The sequence below is a fragment of the Lepus europaeus genome, chromosome 15, assembly GCF_033115175.1.
Source record: "Lepus europaeus isolate LE1 chromosome 15, mLepTim1.pri, whole genome shotgun sequence".
Classification (NCBI taxonomy): Eukaryota; Metazoa; Chordata; class Mammalia; order Lagomorpha; family Leporidae; genus Lepus; species Lepus europaeus.
In genome coordinates this window covers 53,109,181-53,121,422 of record NC_084841.1, presented here as the reverse complement: position 1 = coordinate 53,121,422, position 12,242 = coordinate 53,109,181, and the positions used below count along the sequence as shown (strand labels likewise).

Here is a 12,242-nt window from a genome sequence, read left to right as displayed (position 1 = left end):
AGGCAAAGGGAGAATAAAGGTAGCAAAGATGAAAGAGGTGCTTCTCCAAAAGCAGTGGAGAGGACCAAGAGGCCAGAGTCTGGGATAGCGCGGGGCATTTGTAGAGAACTTTCACCTACAGCCCCAAGGACAGGAAAGGACATAAGTCAGTTTCTGGGCTTAGGAAACAACATTTTTCAGTGGGAGAAAAATTAGCCTTTACTTTACCTTGATTAATTGAGAAGTACCAGGTCTCGGGACTCCAGTGTTTAAGACAGGGGCTGCAGCCTAGTGTTCTCCAGTGTGGTATGAAATTGAAGAACTGATCTGCCTGACCTAAGGCTGCTGGCACTCCACATCGGCTTCTGAAAGTCTGACTGAGAAATTCTCTCTCTCTTTCCTGGTCCTCTTCTGTGATCATTCTTCCTACTCAGAAACATTATTGAAAAGAGGTCACAATTATAAGGACTTGATCTAAACAAATGTTCTTTTTCCAGAGTTGGCTTTTGCAGCCTTTTGTTGTGGAACAAGATGATGAGAACTTCTGGGAGACTGAAATAAATAAATGTAGGTCCAGTCTGCCAGAGAAGTAAAGTGCCAGGGTATTTTACTTGGGCTTTCACTCTGCCATGATTATAGCTAACAGGAGAGCACTCTGCAGCCATTCACAGCAATCACACACTGTGTGCCTCCCTTTAAGGCAGTAAGCAGGTAGATCAGGTTTTTATTGATTTATTTGGCAGGTAGAGTTATAGACAGAGAGAGACAGAGAGAAAGGTTTTCCTTCTGTTGGTTCACCCCCAAAATGGCCACTACGACCAGCGCTGCGCTGATCCGAAGCCAGGAGCCAGAAGCTTCTTCCGGGTCTCCCATGTGGGTGCAGGGGCCCAAGGACTTGGGCCATCCTCCACTGCCCTCCCGAGCCACAGCAGAGAGCTGGACTGGAAGAGGAGCAACCGGGACTAGAACCTGGCGCCCATATGGGATGCCGGCGTTGCAGGCAGAGGATTAACCAAGTGAACCACAGCACCGGTCCCATGGTAGATCAGTTGTATGATTTGCACATTTGTCTTGTCTGGGCAGGAATGCAAATAGTTCAGCTTGCATATATATTTTTTTCTGAACAGAAGTCTCTGAACTCTTTGTTCTAATACATAATTTTTGTTTGATTAAATAATTATCTTAGACAGTTTTGCTTAGAAATTTCCTGGGAGTCATCTACAAAGTGAGACAAGGAAAATGTCATTTCTTAGTACCTGGAAATCTAAATTGGTGCCTTGGAAACTGCTTATAAGAAAATTTCTTGTCTTTTTCTTAGGGCTGCTGCTCAAAGCAAATTAAGTCACTACACAGATGCAATAAAGGATTGTGAAAAAGCAATAGCAATTGATTCAAAGTACAGCAAGGCCTATGGGAGAATGGGGTAAGTTCTGGAAGAATGTTCAAAGTAGTACCAAGCAGCTGTTTAATTTAAATATTTTTAAAGTATGCAATTTTTAATTGTAAATTTGTATGTTTAGTAAATTTTAGTAACTCCACTACCCTGAACACCATTTTTGTTTTTATTGGTCCTACAATCCTTTTTTTTTTTTTTTTAGATTTTTAAAAAAATTTATTTATTTGATAGGTAGAGCTACAGACAATGAGAGGGAGGGACAGAGAGATCCTCCATCCACTGGTTCACTCCCCAGACAGCTGCAACGGCCGGAGCTGTGCCAATCCGAAGGCAGGAATAAGGTGCTTCTTCCTGGTCTCCCGTGCAGGTGCAGGGGCCAAAGAACCCAGGCCATCTTCCACCGCTTTCCCAGGCCACAGCAGAGAGCTGGATCGGAAGAGGGGCAGCTAGGACTAGAATCGGCACCCATATGGGATGTTGGTGCTGCAGGTGGAGGATTAACCTACTGCGCCATGGCGCCAGCCCCACAATCCTTACACACATTAAATAGACTCACAGTTATATACCATTATGAGCAGTGCAATATAATTATCAATCTCCACACACTAAAAGCTGCCTCTAATTTTAAGTCCAGAAGAAAAACTCAAAAACTTAGTACAATAAATATTTACAAATACAGTGTACAAAAAAGCAAAATATTTGAACAGTTTTGTTAAATGCTTTCTCTCAGGCATATTATAGAGGCTACAAAGAGAAGAATAGCTGGCAGTTTTTAGGTCACAGAAAGGGGAACTTGAGACAAAAAACACTAAAGAACTCTGAATTCCAAAACCTTTCAGTGATCCTGAAGTAAGACATAAGCAACAAGATACACTTCACAAGTTTCAAGTTCTCATTAATTGATGTTAATAATAAACGAAAGTACCATGTTGCATACATTGCTCTCTTTGGTATTCTGCAATGTTTTCATTTATGGGAAAACTTGCAAGGAGGAGTTATGTTACACCAAAGCTAAGTAGCAAGTAAAACAGATTACCATGGAATAATAAGGCCCTAATAATTTAATTTTAATTTTTTTTAAAAAAAATTGAGTGGCAAAGAGAGACAGAGACAAGGATAGAGAGACAGAAAGTGTTCCTTCCCACTTGTTCAATCCCCAAATGCCTGGACTGTGCCGTGGCTGAAGCTGGGAACTGGGAACCCAGTCTAGGTCTCCCATATATGTGGCAGCAACCCAATTAGTTGAACCATCACCACTGTCTCCCAGTGCTGATATACTGTTTGTATACACAGGAAATTGGAATCAGGAGCCAGGGCTAGGAATCAAACCCAAGTATTCTGATGTGGGACATGGGTATAGTATAGGGATGGGGACCCTCAAGTTGTGTTCTTAAGATCAAAGCCCCGGCTGGGCTGAGGGCAACCCCCTGGCCAAATGTAGCCCAGGCTCTTATCTTCCCACTTGTGAGTATACAACCAGGAAGCATATATAAAGGTGAGTAGAAAAGCTGGATTTATTGAAAGCCAAAGGGGTAATACCCCCTTGAACTTGAGTGTGAGTAACCTCAAGAAATAGAATTGTCCTCACCTAGACTGGGGGTGACCTTTTTATAGGATAAGGGGTAGTGCTCTGGCCTGGATGATTGAGTATTCAAAGGAGGGAGGCTTTGGGATGGAGCTGCAACAGACAAAGTGGTCTCCAAGAAGGTCGGATGCGGTCTGCAAAGTATCTGGTGCATGATGGGAAGTGAGGCCTAGCCACATGATGAGGAGGGGGTGTACTTCAGCCATACTGAGTTCAAAATAGAAGCTGATGGGATTTGGGTAGTACACATGGCTTGGGTGTTGGCTTAGCTCCTTATCCCTCACTGACTCCCTCCCTAAGCCACATGATAATGAGGACAGAGCATGCTCTACAATGTGTGTGGGCCTCGTGCAATTCTTTGATGATCCATATATAAGAAAAAGGTGAAGGGAGGAGGAATTTCTTCCCTTTCTCTGAGCTAGGGCATCTATCTTCCCCAGTCCTTGGACCTCAGCATTCCTGGTCCTTAGCCTTTGGAAGTGGACCTGACAAACCATTGACTTCCAAGTCTTAGGGTTAGGACTAGAATCACAACACTTGTTTTTCTAGGCCTTTAGCTTGCCGACTGTAGGTCATGGGACTCCTCATCTTCCATAATTGTGTGAGCCGATCCCTCATAATAAATCTCTTTATGTCTCTCCCCATGTACCATTGGTTCTGTTTCACTTGAGTACCCTGGATCTTGCAATCACTGTACTGAAACAGCTCTATTCAAAGTCATCAGTTGTCTATATTTTACTAGGCTAGTGTTCCATTCTCTATCCTCATCCTACCTCATCTTTTATATTTGGTGCAGTTAACTTCTTCTCAAAATACCTCATCCCCTAGGATTCTGTGACATCATACTTGCCTTATTTGCCTGCGACTTCCTTGGGAACTCTCTTGCGTCTCCTTTCTGGCTCCTCCTCTTCTGCTACTTCTAAAAGTGGTGCATTGCAGGGTTGAATCCTCTGTTGCTGCTGTGTCTGTATTTCTCTTCTGATTACATCCTACTCCATCTGAAGTTGATGCTCATTATTTTAAGATGCTGCATTTATGAATTAACCTATTGGCTAGAATTTATTTGTAACTCTCAAATTAATATTTATTGCCCTTATGTGGTCATTCATGGACAATGAGAAATGGTGAAAATTTGTCTCCTGGGGTACATGATGTCAACTGAAGCTGAATAAGGTGGTGATAGCCAGCTTTCTTGCTTTAGATCTCATTCTGGATCAGTTGATTTAATGCTACATGGTATTTTTATGACTTTTGTTTGATTTCACCATTTATAGTCGTCCCAAAATATAGGCCAAAGTATTGTCGGTGTTTTTAAGAAATGCAAAAATGCTTTATGGGGAAAATACATTCAGGCATGAGTTAGTGCTAAGGGTTCAACACTAATGAAAGAAAATATATATTAAATGAAGTGTATTTAAACAGAAACACATAGAAAACAAGGTTATATATTGATTAGTTGAAGTAAATTTGTTTTTTATACTTACGAAAGATATTTATTTATACATATGAAAGTATTTTTTAAAGTTTATAAATCCATGTACAGTTTTTTCTTTTCTTTTCTTTTTTTTTTTTTGACAGGCAGAGTGGACAGTGAGAGAGAGAGAGAGAGAGAAAGGTCTTCCTTTGTCTGTTGGTTCACCCTCCAATGGCCGCTGCGGCCAGCATGCTGCGGCCAGAGCACCGCGCTGATCTGAAGCCAGGAGCCAGGTACTTATCCTGGTCTCCCATGCAGGTGCAGGGCCCAAGCACTTGGGCCATCTTCCACTGCACTCCCAGGCCACAGCGGAGAGCTGGCCTGGAAGAGGAGCAACCAGGACAGAATCCGGCGCCCCGACCGGGACTAGAACCCGGTGTGCCAGCGCCGCAGGCGGAGGATTAGCCTATTGAGCTGCGGCTCAAGGATGTCCTCATGAACTTTTTTTTAGAAAGATTTATTTAATAAATACAAATTTCATAGGTACAGCTTTAGGAATATAGCGGTTCTTCCCCCCATACCCGTCCTTGTACCTCCACTCCCGTCCCATCTCCTATTCCCTCTCCCATTCCATTCTAGTTGAAGTAAATTTGACCAGAGGTTTGCAGGAACCTGATCCTGTATTTTCCTTAGAAACAACTGGTCATGGTGATTTCATAAAATGCAACTGCTGTGAATGAGAATTGACTGTATATGTTGTTGGGGCTCTTAAGGTATTTGTATGAATTCCATTCTAATATATTCAACTATTTTCATCTCCGTATTTAAATATTTAATAAACATTTTGAACTCAACATGCCCCAAACAGAATTCTTGTTTCCCTTCTTAAATCTTTCCCACCTGAGCTAATTGCACCATCACCATTCTACCCAGTTCTCAGATCAAAAGCTAAGGAATCATCCTACATTATTATATGTGGCACATCCAATCTTTTAGCAAGTCTTGTGTGTGTGTGTGTATTTAAATATTTATTTATTTACTTGAAAGGTAAAGTTACAGAAAGAAAGAGAGAGGCAGAGAGAGAGAGAGAGAGAGAGAAATCTTCCATCTGCTGGTTCACTCCCCAGATGGCTGCAATGGCTGAAACTGGGCTGATCTGAAGCCAGGAGCCAGGAGTTTGTTTTGGGTCTCCCACAAATGGGTTTAGGGGCCTAAGCACTTGGGCCATCTTCCACTGCTTTTCCAGGAGCATTAGGTGGGAGTTGGATCAGAAGTGGAACAGCTGGGTCTTGAACCATTGCCCATATGGAATGCCGGCACTGCAAGACGTGGCTTTACCCACTGTGCCACAGCACTGGCCTCTTCTATGTGTATTTTGAATTGAGGTGTTGAGCATTCTCTTCCTTATACCCCTAGTCAAACTATCATCTCTTACTTAGGTTACTGCACAAGCTTCCTGGTCTTGCCTCCACTCCACACCACCTCCACCCAAGGCTGCCCATGTTGATCTTCTACACAGAATTAGGAATAAGTTTTCTAAAGCATAACTCAGATCATGTCACTCCATTGCAACTAAACTGAAGTCCATGCTCCACTGGTCCTATATGATCTGGCACCTGACTGCTCTCTGACATCATCTTCCCATGCTGTTTTCTGTACTCCCCCTTCACCTGTCTTTGTTTTATACCGTAAGCACAGCAAGCTTGCATCTTTCTCAGGACTTTGTGTTTACTGGTGCTTTCTTCATGTCATTCTGTCTTCTCCTTGTGTCCTCTTTTGAGCAGTTCCCCTAGTCTTTCTCTTAATGTTGTTACCCTTCTTGTTTGCAAGTTTGTTGGCCTGTCTTCCCCAAGTTGAATGAAATTTTCTTAAAGTTCGGAACTTTATCTTTTTCACTGTGGAAACCTCACTATCTAAAATATCTATTACATAGTAGAGTTTCAGTAAATATTTATTAATTGTTGATTAATTGGGCATTCTGGTAAAGTAGCTTTCATGGTTGACTGGCAGAAAACAAATTAGACTGTAAGAACTTTTTTGTCACTGGGCACTGTATTTTACCCAAATCAAAAGTCTTTGATGCAAATCAGAAAATAATTGGATTCATTGCTTAAAAGTAAACCCAGAGGGGCAAGTATTTGGTGAAGTATTTTTATTTTTTGTTTATTTGAAAAGAAGAGTTACACACACACACACAGAGAGAGAGAGAGAGAGAGAGCTTCCATATGCTGGTTCACTCCCCAAATGGCTAGAGCAGCCAGGCTGGGCCAGGATGAATCAGGAGCCAGGAGCTTCTTCCAGGTCTCCCACATGGGTGCAGGGGCCCAAGCACTTGGGCCATCTTCTACTGCTTTCCCAGGTGCATTAGAAGGAGGCTGGATCAGAAGTGGAGCAGCTGGGGCTTGAACTGGTGCCCATATGGGATGCCAGTGCCTCAGGCCAGGGCTTCACCCTGCTGCGCCACAGTGCCAGCCCTCCCCCACCTTTTTAAAAGTTGTTAAGCTTTTTATTAAGTGAGATAAATGCATAGGAGAGTGAGGGCTCTATCTAAGAGAGAGAGAGATCTGGAATCATCCTGAGAACTAGGAGCCAGTCACGTGGAGGGGCATGCAGGCCAGGAAGCATGGGGCAGGTCACCCAAAGGCCAGGCGCCCGGAGGTGCAGGGCAGCCAGGACGAAGAGCAGAGAGAAAAAGGGCAGAAAGGGCCAATAAATAAATCTTTAAAAAAATACATATTATTGCCGTTGCTGCGGCTCACTAGGCAAATCCTCCGCCTGCGGTGCTGGTACTCTGGGTTCTAGTCCCGGTTGAGGCGCCAGTTCTGTCCCGGTTGCTCCTCTTCCAGGCCAGCTCTCTGCTGTGGCCTGGGAGTGCAGTGGAGGATGGCCCAAGTGCTTGGGCCCTGCACCCGCATGGGAGACCAGGAGGAAGCACCTGGCTCCTGGCTTCGGATTTGGGGGGTGAACCAATGGAAGGAAGACCTTTCTCTCTCACTGTCTAACTCTGCCTGTCAAAAAATAAATACATATTATTGTTAATTCTGAAGTAATTTTCCAATAAATTAAAACTAGGTAGAGATAAACATTAAAATTTTATAACCAACTCTGACTTGTATCTGGAATAATAATTTGTTAAATGAATGGTAACTGATGCTAACTTTATTTGACAGGTAACACGTCTAGTTTAGGAAGTCATCTGCTGCTCTCTGCCCCAGCCTGCTTTGAAAAATGGCAGTTTTTTTTTTTTTAAAAGATTAATTTATTTAAAAGGCAGTGTTACAGAGAAAGAGAGGGAGAGACAGAGATCTTCCATCTGCTGATTCACTCCCCTAGTGGCCACAACAGCCAGGACTTGGCCAGGCTGAAGCCAGGAGCCAGGAGCTTCTTCCAGGTCTTCCACTTGGGTGCAGGGCCCTGATCACTTGGGCCATCTTCTATTGATATTCCCAGAGCACTAGTAAGGAGTTAGATCAGAAGGAGTTAGGACTCGAACTGGCTCCCATGTGGGACGCCAGTGTTGCAGGCGGTGGCTTAACCTGCTGTGCCACAATGCTGGCCCCGGAACAGCAACTTCAATGCTTCCTGCTGCTTTAGTGTCTGCTAGTAAGAAGGAAGGATGGAGACATTTGGAAGCACAAATATAGTTAAAAGTCCTTAAAAATGGCAGGAGCCTCATGGATTTACGTGACCATAGGATCCTTAGCACAAATCTTTGTGGAGCTCACTCTCATAATAAAGCAAATTATTTCACATATATAGGCTTTAAAAAAATGAAAGAGTAGGTAGGGTTCATCTCCACATATTAAGTTCACGATCCATACAGAACCACCTAGGCTGTCAGCAGGCAGAATGGAGAGAATTCAGACACAGAATCTTGGAATCAGAGAGCATTTTGGTGATATTCCCATGTTTAGTTGTAAAATGAATACATTAAGTGTAAGCTGGACTGGCGCTGAATACCAAGACGGACATTTGACTGTGAGGTTCTGCTGTTCTTTAATCATGTATCTTAATGTTTTATACTCTGTATTTCTTTCAGGCTGGCCCTCACTGCCATGAATAAATTTGAAGAAGCAGTCACAAGTTATCAAAAGGCATTAGATCTTGACCCTGAAAACGATTCCTATAAGTCAAATCTGAAAATAGCAGAGCAGAAATTGAGAGAGGTATCCAGTCCTGTAAGTCATTAATGCCAAATGAGTGAAGACTTGTTCACTTACGATTTATTATAATTAAAATGAAGTGGTTAAATGATTCTCAGATATAATTGTTTTACAGACAGGAACTGGATTGAGCTTTGACATGGCTAGCTTGATAAATAATCCGGCTTTCATTAGTATGGTGAGTGTATTTCTTTTTCTGTTCTACTGCCTCTGTTTTCCATAGTTATTATTTCTGAAAGTTTTTAGAAACAAGTAAGGGAGATTTTGTGGTGGTGGTAGTGGTTGGTGGAGTGTGGATGCCAGGCTATGGCAAAGGTTCCTCACCTGTCCACGTACCTCCATGGGAAAGTTATGGATGGACTACAGGAAGTCCATGGATTCCCCAAATTGTAATCATTTGTGTACATATATGTGTTCATTATCTACGAAGGGAACCATATTTTTCACAGATTGGCATAGGAGTCTACTAATATATGAAAAGATAAAGACCTGTCTTACCTGAAGTGATCCTAGGAAGGTAGCTTAACAATTGAGGTCTCAGGATTTTGGTTACAGTGGTTTCTTTTACTTGCTCCCTGGCATTTTCTACCTTATTTTATATCTGAAGAGTTTTTGTAAGTCTCAATATAAAATACATAATCGTTCATATAAGTCTCAGTGTACAAGGGGACTTCACAAAATTCATGGAAAAATGGAACTATTTCAGTGCAAAAAAAATTTGAAACCCATGCATAATTTTTTATAACAGTCATTTTCCATGAACTTTTTGGAACATCCTTTGTGTATGTACTCTGTTCTTCAAACCAAGAAAATAACTTATGGATCTTTTGAAAATATTCATGCTGTGTGGTACCTTTGATTTAGTGCATCTAGGGTGTTGCCTTGGCATATAATGCTCCTTGGGTGACTGTGTGCTGTGGCTGAGCCATTCTACCATCTGATATATATTTGGAAAGCAGAATTCCGTTCCTTTTCATATTTGTTTCCTTCAAGAAATGTCTTGCATCCATTAAACTTTCAGCTGAATTGAAATCTGCAGATGACTCAGTCCAAGAGAGAGAAAGTCTTTTGAGGAATTGGTAGGTTTCCCCCACCCCCAGTCAAATTTGTCAGCTTTCCACCTACATGCTGGAAAATCTGTCTCTTTGTTAAGTTTTATGACATTTTTCCAACATGGTTACTCATCTCCAGGGCCCAAGTTATGCTATTGTCACAGGATATGAAAAGGGAATTCCTTTAGTTTCAGACTTGTTACTGTGAGTTAGGATGCATGCTGCTAAGTACCCAAATAAGGTGTGTGGCCACCATGGAGGAGTTGTAAAGGCAGGGGGTTGAAAACATTTTTTGTGACTTTTCAACAGGCTGGTAGAGATTAACAATGAGTTTTTGGGCAGAGCTGCATGTGTGAAGGAAGTGGAAAGGGCCGCCGTCATGTCCAGCCCACTGAGAAAGGGCTTTCCTGGTCCACTCAGAGCCCATGCAGCATAGCCACTTCTTTACAAAAGTACTGTTTTGGAGTGGACCCTCTCAAGTGTGAGAGGTTCTGTAATTACGTTTGTAAAGTTTCTATTTAATCTTTTTGTTTAATTGATTTGATCAGCAGTAGTAAGTAAACTACTGTCAATATCCTTAGTTTATAGGGTTAATAGTGCTGTCAGTAATCTCTTTATCCTTGCAATGATATATATTTTTAAAGATTTATTATTTATTTGAAGGGCAGAGTTAAAGAGTCAGGGTGGGGGAAAGAGAGATCTTCCATCTGCTGGTTCACTCCACAAAAGCTGAGGCTGGCCCAGACAGAAGCCAGGAGTCAGGAGCTTAATCTGGGTCTCCCAAGTGAGTAGCAAGAGCCCAAGTACTTGGGCCATCACCCACTGCTTCCCAGGTACATTAGCAGGGAGCTGGATTGGAAGTGGAAAGAGCAGCTGGGACACAACCTGGTGTTCAAAAATGATGCAGGCATCCAAGGCTGCGGCTTTACCCACTGTGCCACAACACTGGCCCCTGCAATGACTTTTTAATGCCACATTTTCTAGTATCTTCCTTTTTTACATTCCCTTCAACTTTGTAAGCACATTAAATCTCAACAACATTCTAGTACACATACGTGAGTTAGCTTTCATTCCTCTACTTAAAAAAAAAAAATTGTTAAATATTAACTGCCTTTGATGGAAGATGCTATCTTTTTTAAAGTTTTTATTTAATTAATGACTTTTTTTCATAGATATAGCTTTAGGAATACCGTGGTTCTTTCCCCCGTACCCACATCCCCCCTCCCCGCATTCCCATCCCACCTTCCTCTCCCTCTCCCATCTCCTTCTTCATTATGGTTCATTTTTAGTTTGACTTACATATAGAGGACCAACTCTATCCATGATAAGCATAGACTTCAACAGTTTGCACCCCCCACACAACATATAGAGTAGTTTGGGAACAAAATTTGCAGTTAATTCTCATAGTACAACTCATTAGGGACGGAGATCCTATATGGGGAGTAAGTGCACTGTGACTTCTGTTGTTCCTTTAACAATTAACACTCTTATTTATGACGTCAGTGATAACCAGAGGCTCTTGCCATGGGCTGCCATGGAAGCTTTCTATGACCATAGACTCAATCAGTATTTGGACATGGCCATAAGCAAAGTGTTCTCTCCTCCCTTCAGAGAAGAATACATCCTTCTTTGATGATCCCTTCTTCCCACTGGGGTCTCACAGAGATCCTCCATGTAGGATATTTGGCTTTCCATGCCTGAAATGCTCTCACAGGCCTTTCAGCCTGACCAGGAAGCCTCAAGGGTTGATTCTGAGGTCAGAGTGTTATTTACAGCGAATGTCATCCTGGGAGTCTGCTGTGTGGACTGTTTCCCATGTTGGACTTTCCTTCCTTTTTCATTCTATTATTATTACCAGGCACTTGATGTGATTTATAGGATCACTTTTACACTTAAATGCTATCTTTTAATTCCAGGCAGCAAGTTTAATGCAGAACCCTCAAGTTCAACAACTGTAAGTATATAGAAAGGGCTTATTTCAATTTCCTTCTTCTACTTGCTGGAACTTATTTGAGCACTGTCACTCAAAAATGATAAAAATTGCCCCAAATGCTGGTCAGTTAAAATTAAAACCACACATATAGGATCTTACCTCTTACACGATATGGGTATACTTGTATTTAACTGACTTTTCCTTGGCCTAGTTATCCTAATTGTTAACAATATAATTTCAGTATTGTATCTCTTGCATACTCTAGAATGTCAGGAATGATGACAAATGCCATTGGGGGACCTGCTGCTGGAGTTGGGGGCCTAACCGACCTGTCTAGCCTCATCCAAGCGTAAGTGTTGCTTGTTTGTAAGGTGGGGGATCAGGGCTTTCTTTTTAAATGTTTATCTGTTATTGTTCATAGCACTGGCCTCCTTAAAATCAGAAAGAATTTCATAAACTGGAATCACTTTTCAGACTAGAAGGCAGGAATCCAGAAGACGTGGGTTGTCTGGCCAGCTCTGTCTGAAGAAAAGCTACCATGTGCTTTCAACATGTTTTAAAAAAAGCCTTTAAGTACCAGCAGAGTCTTTTTCTTTTTCTTTTTTTTTTTTTTTTGTATCATCTCAGTAAGGCAGGTGAGGAACAATGGCTGGGCCAAGCTGAAGCCAGGAGCCAGGTCTCTACCTAGGGTACAGGAACTCAAGTACTTGGGCCATCTTC

At 42.1% G+C, this 12,242-nt stretch overlaps 1 protein-coding gene across 1 annotated transcript in view; it reads left to right on the top strand.

Annotated features, from left to right (window-relative positions):
- The window catches only part of SGTB (small glutamine rich tetratricopeptide repeat co-chaperone beta), a 53,335-nt gene that overhangs the window by 37,106 nt on the left and 3,987 nt on the right, over positions 1–12,242 (top strand). The window contains exons 6-10 of the mRNA XM_062212113.1: positions 1,298–1,402; positions 8,414–8,552; positions 8,653–8,715; positions 11,506–11,543; positions 11,788–11,871. Of these exons, the coding sequence (XP_062068097.1) occupies positions 1,298–1,402; positions 8,414–8,552; positions 8,653–8,715; positions 11,506–11,543; positions 11,788–11,871 (429 nt within the window). The remainder of the gene's footprint in view (positions 1–1,297; positions 1,403–8,413; positions 8,553–8,652; positions 8,716–11,505; positions 11,544–11,787; positions 11,872–12,242) is intronic.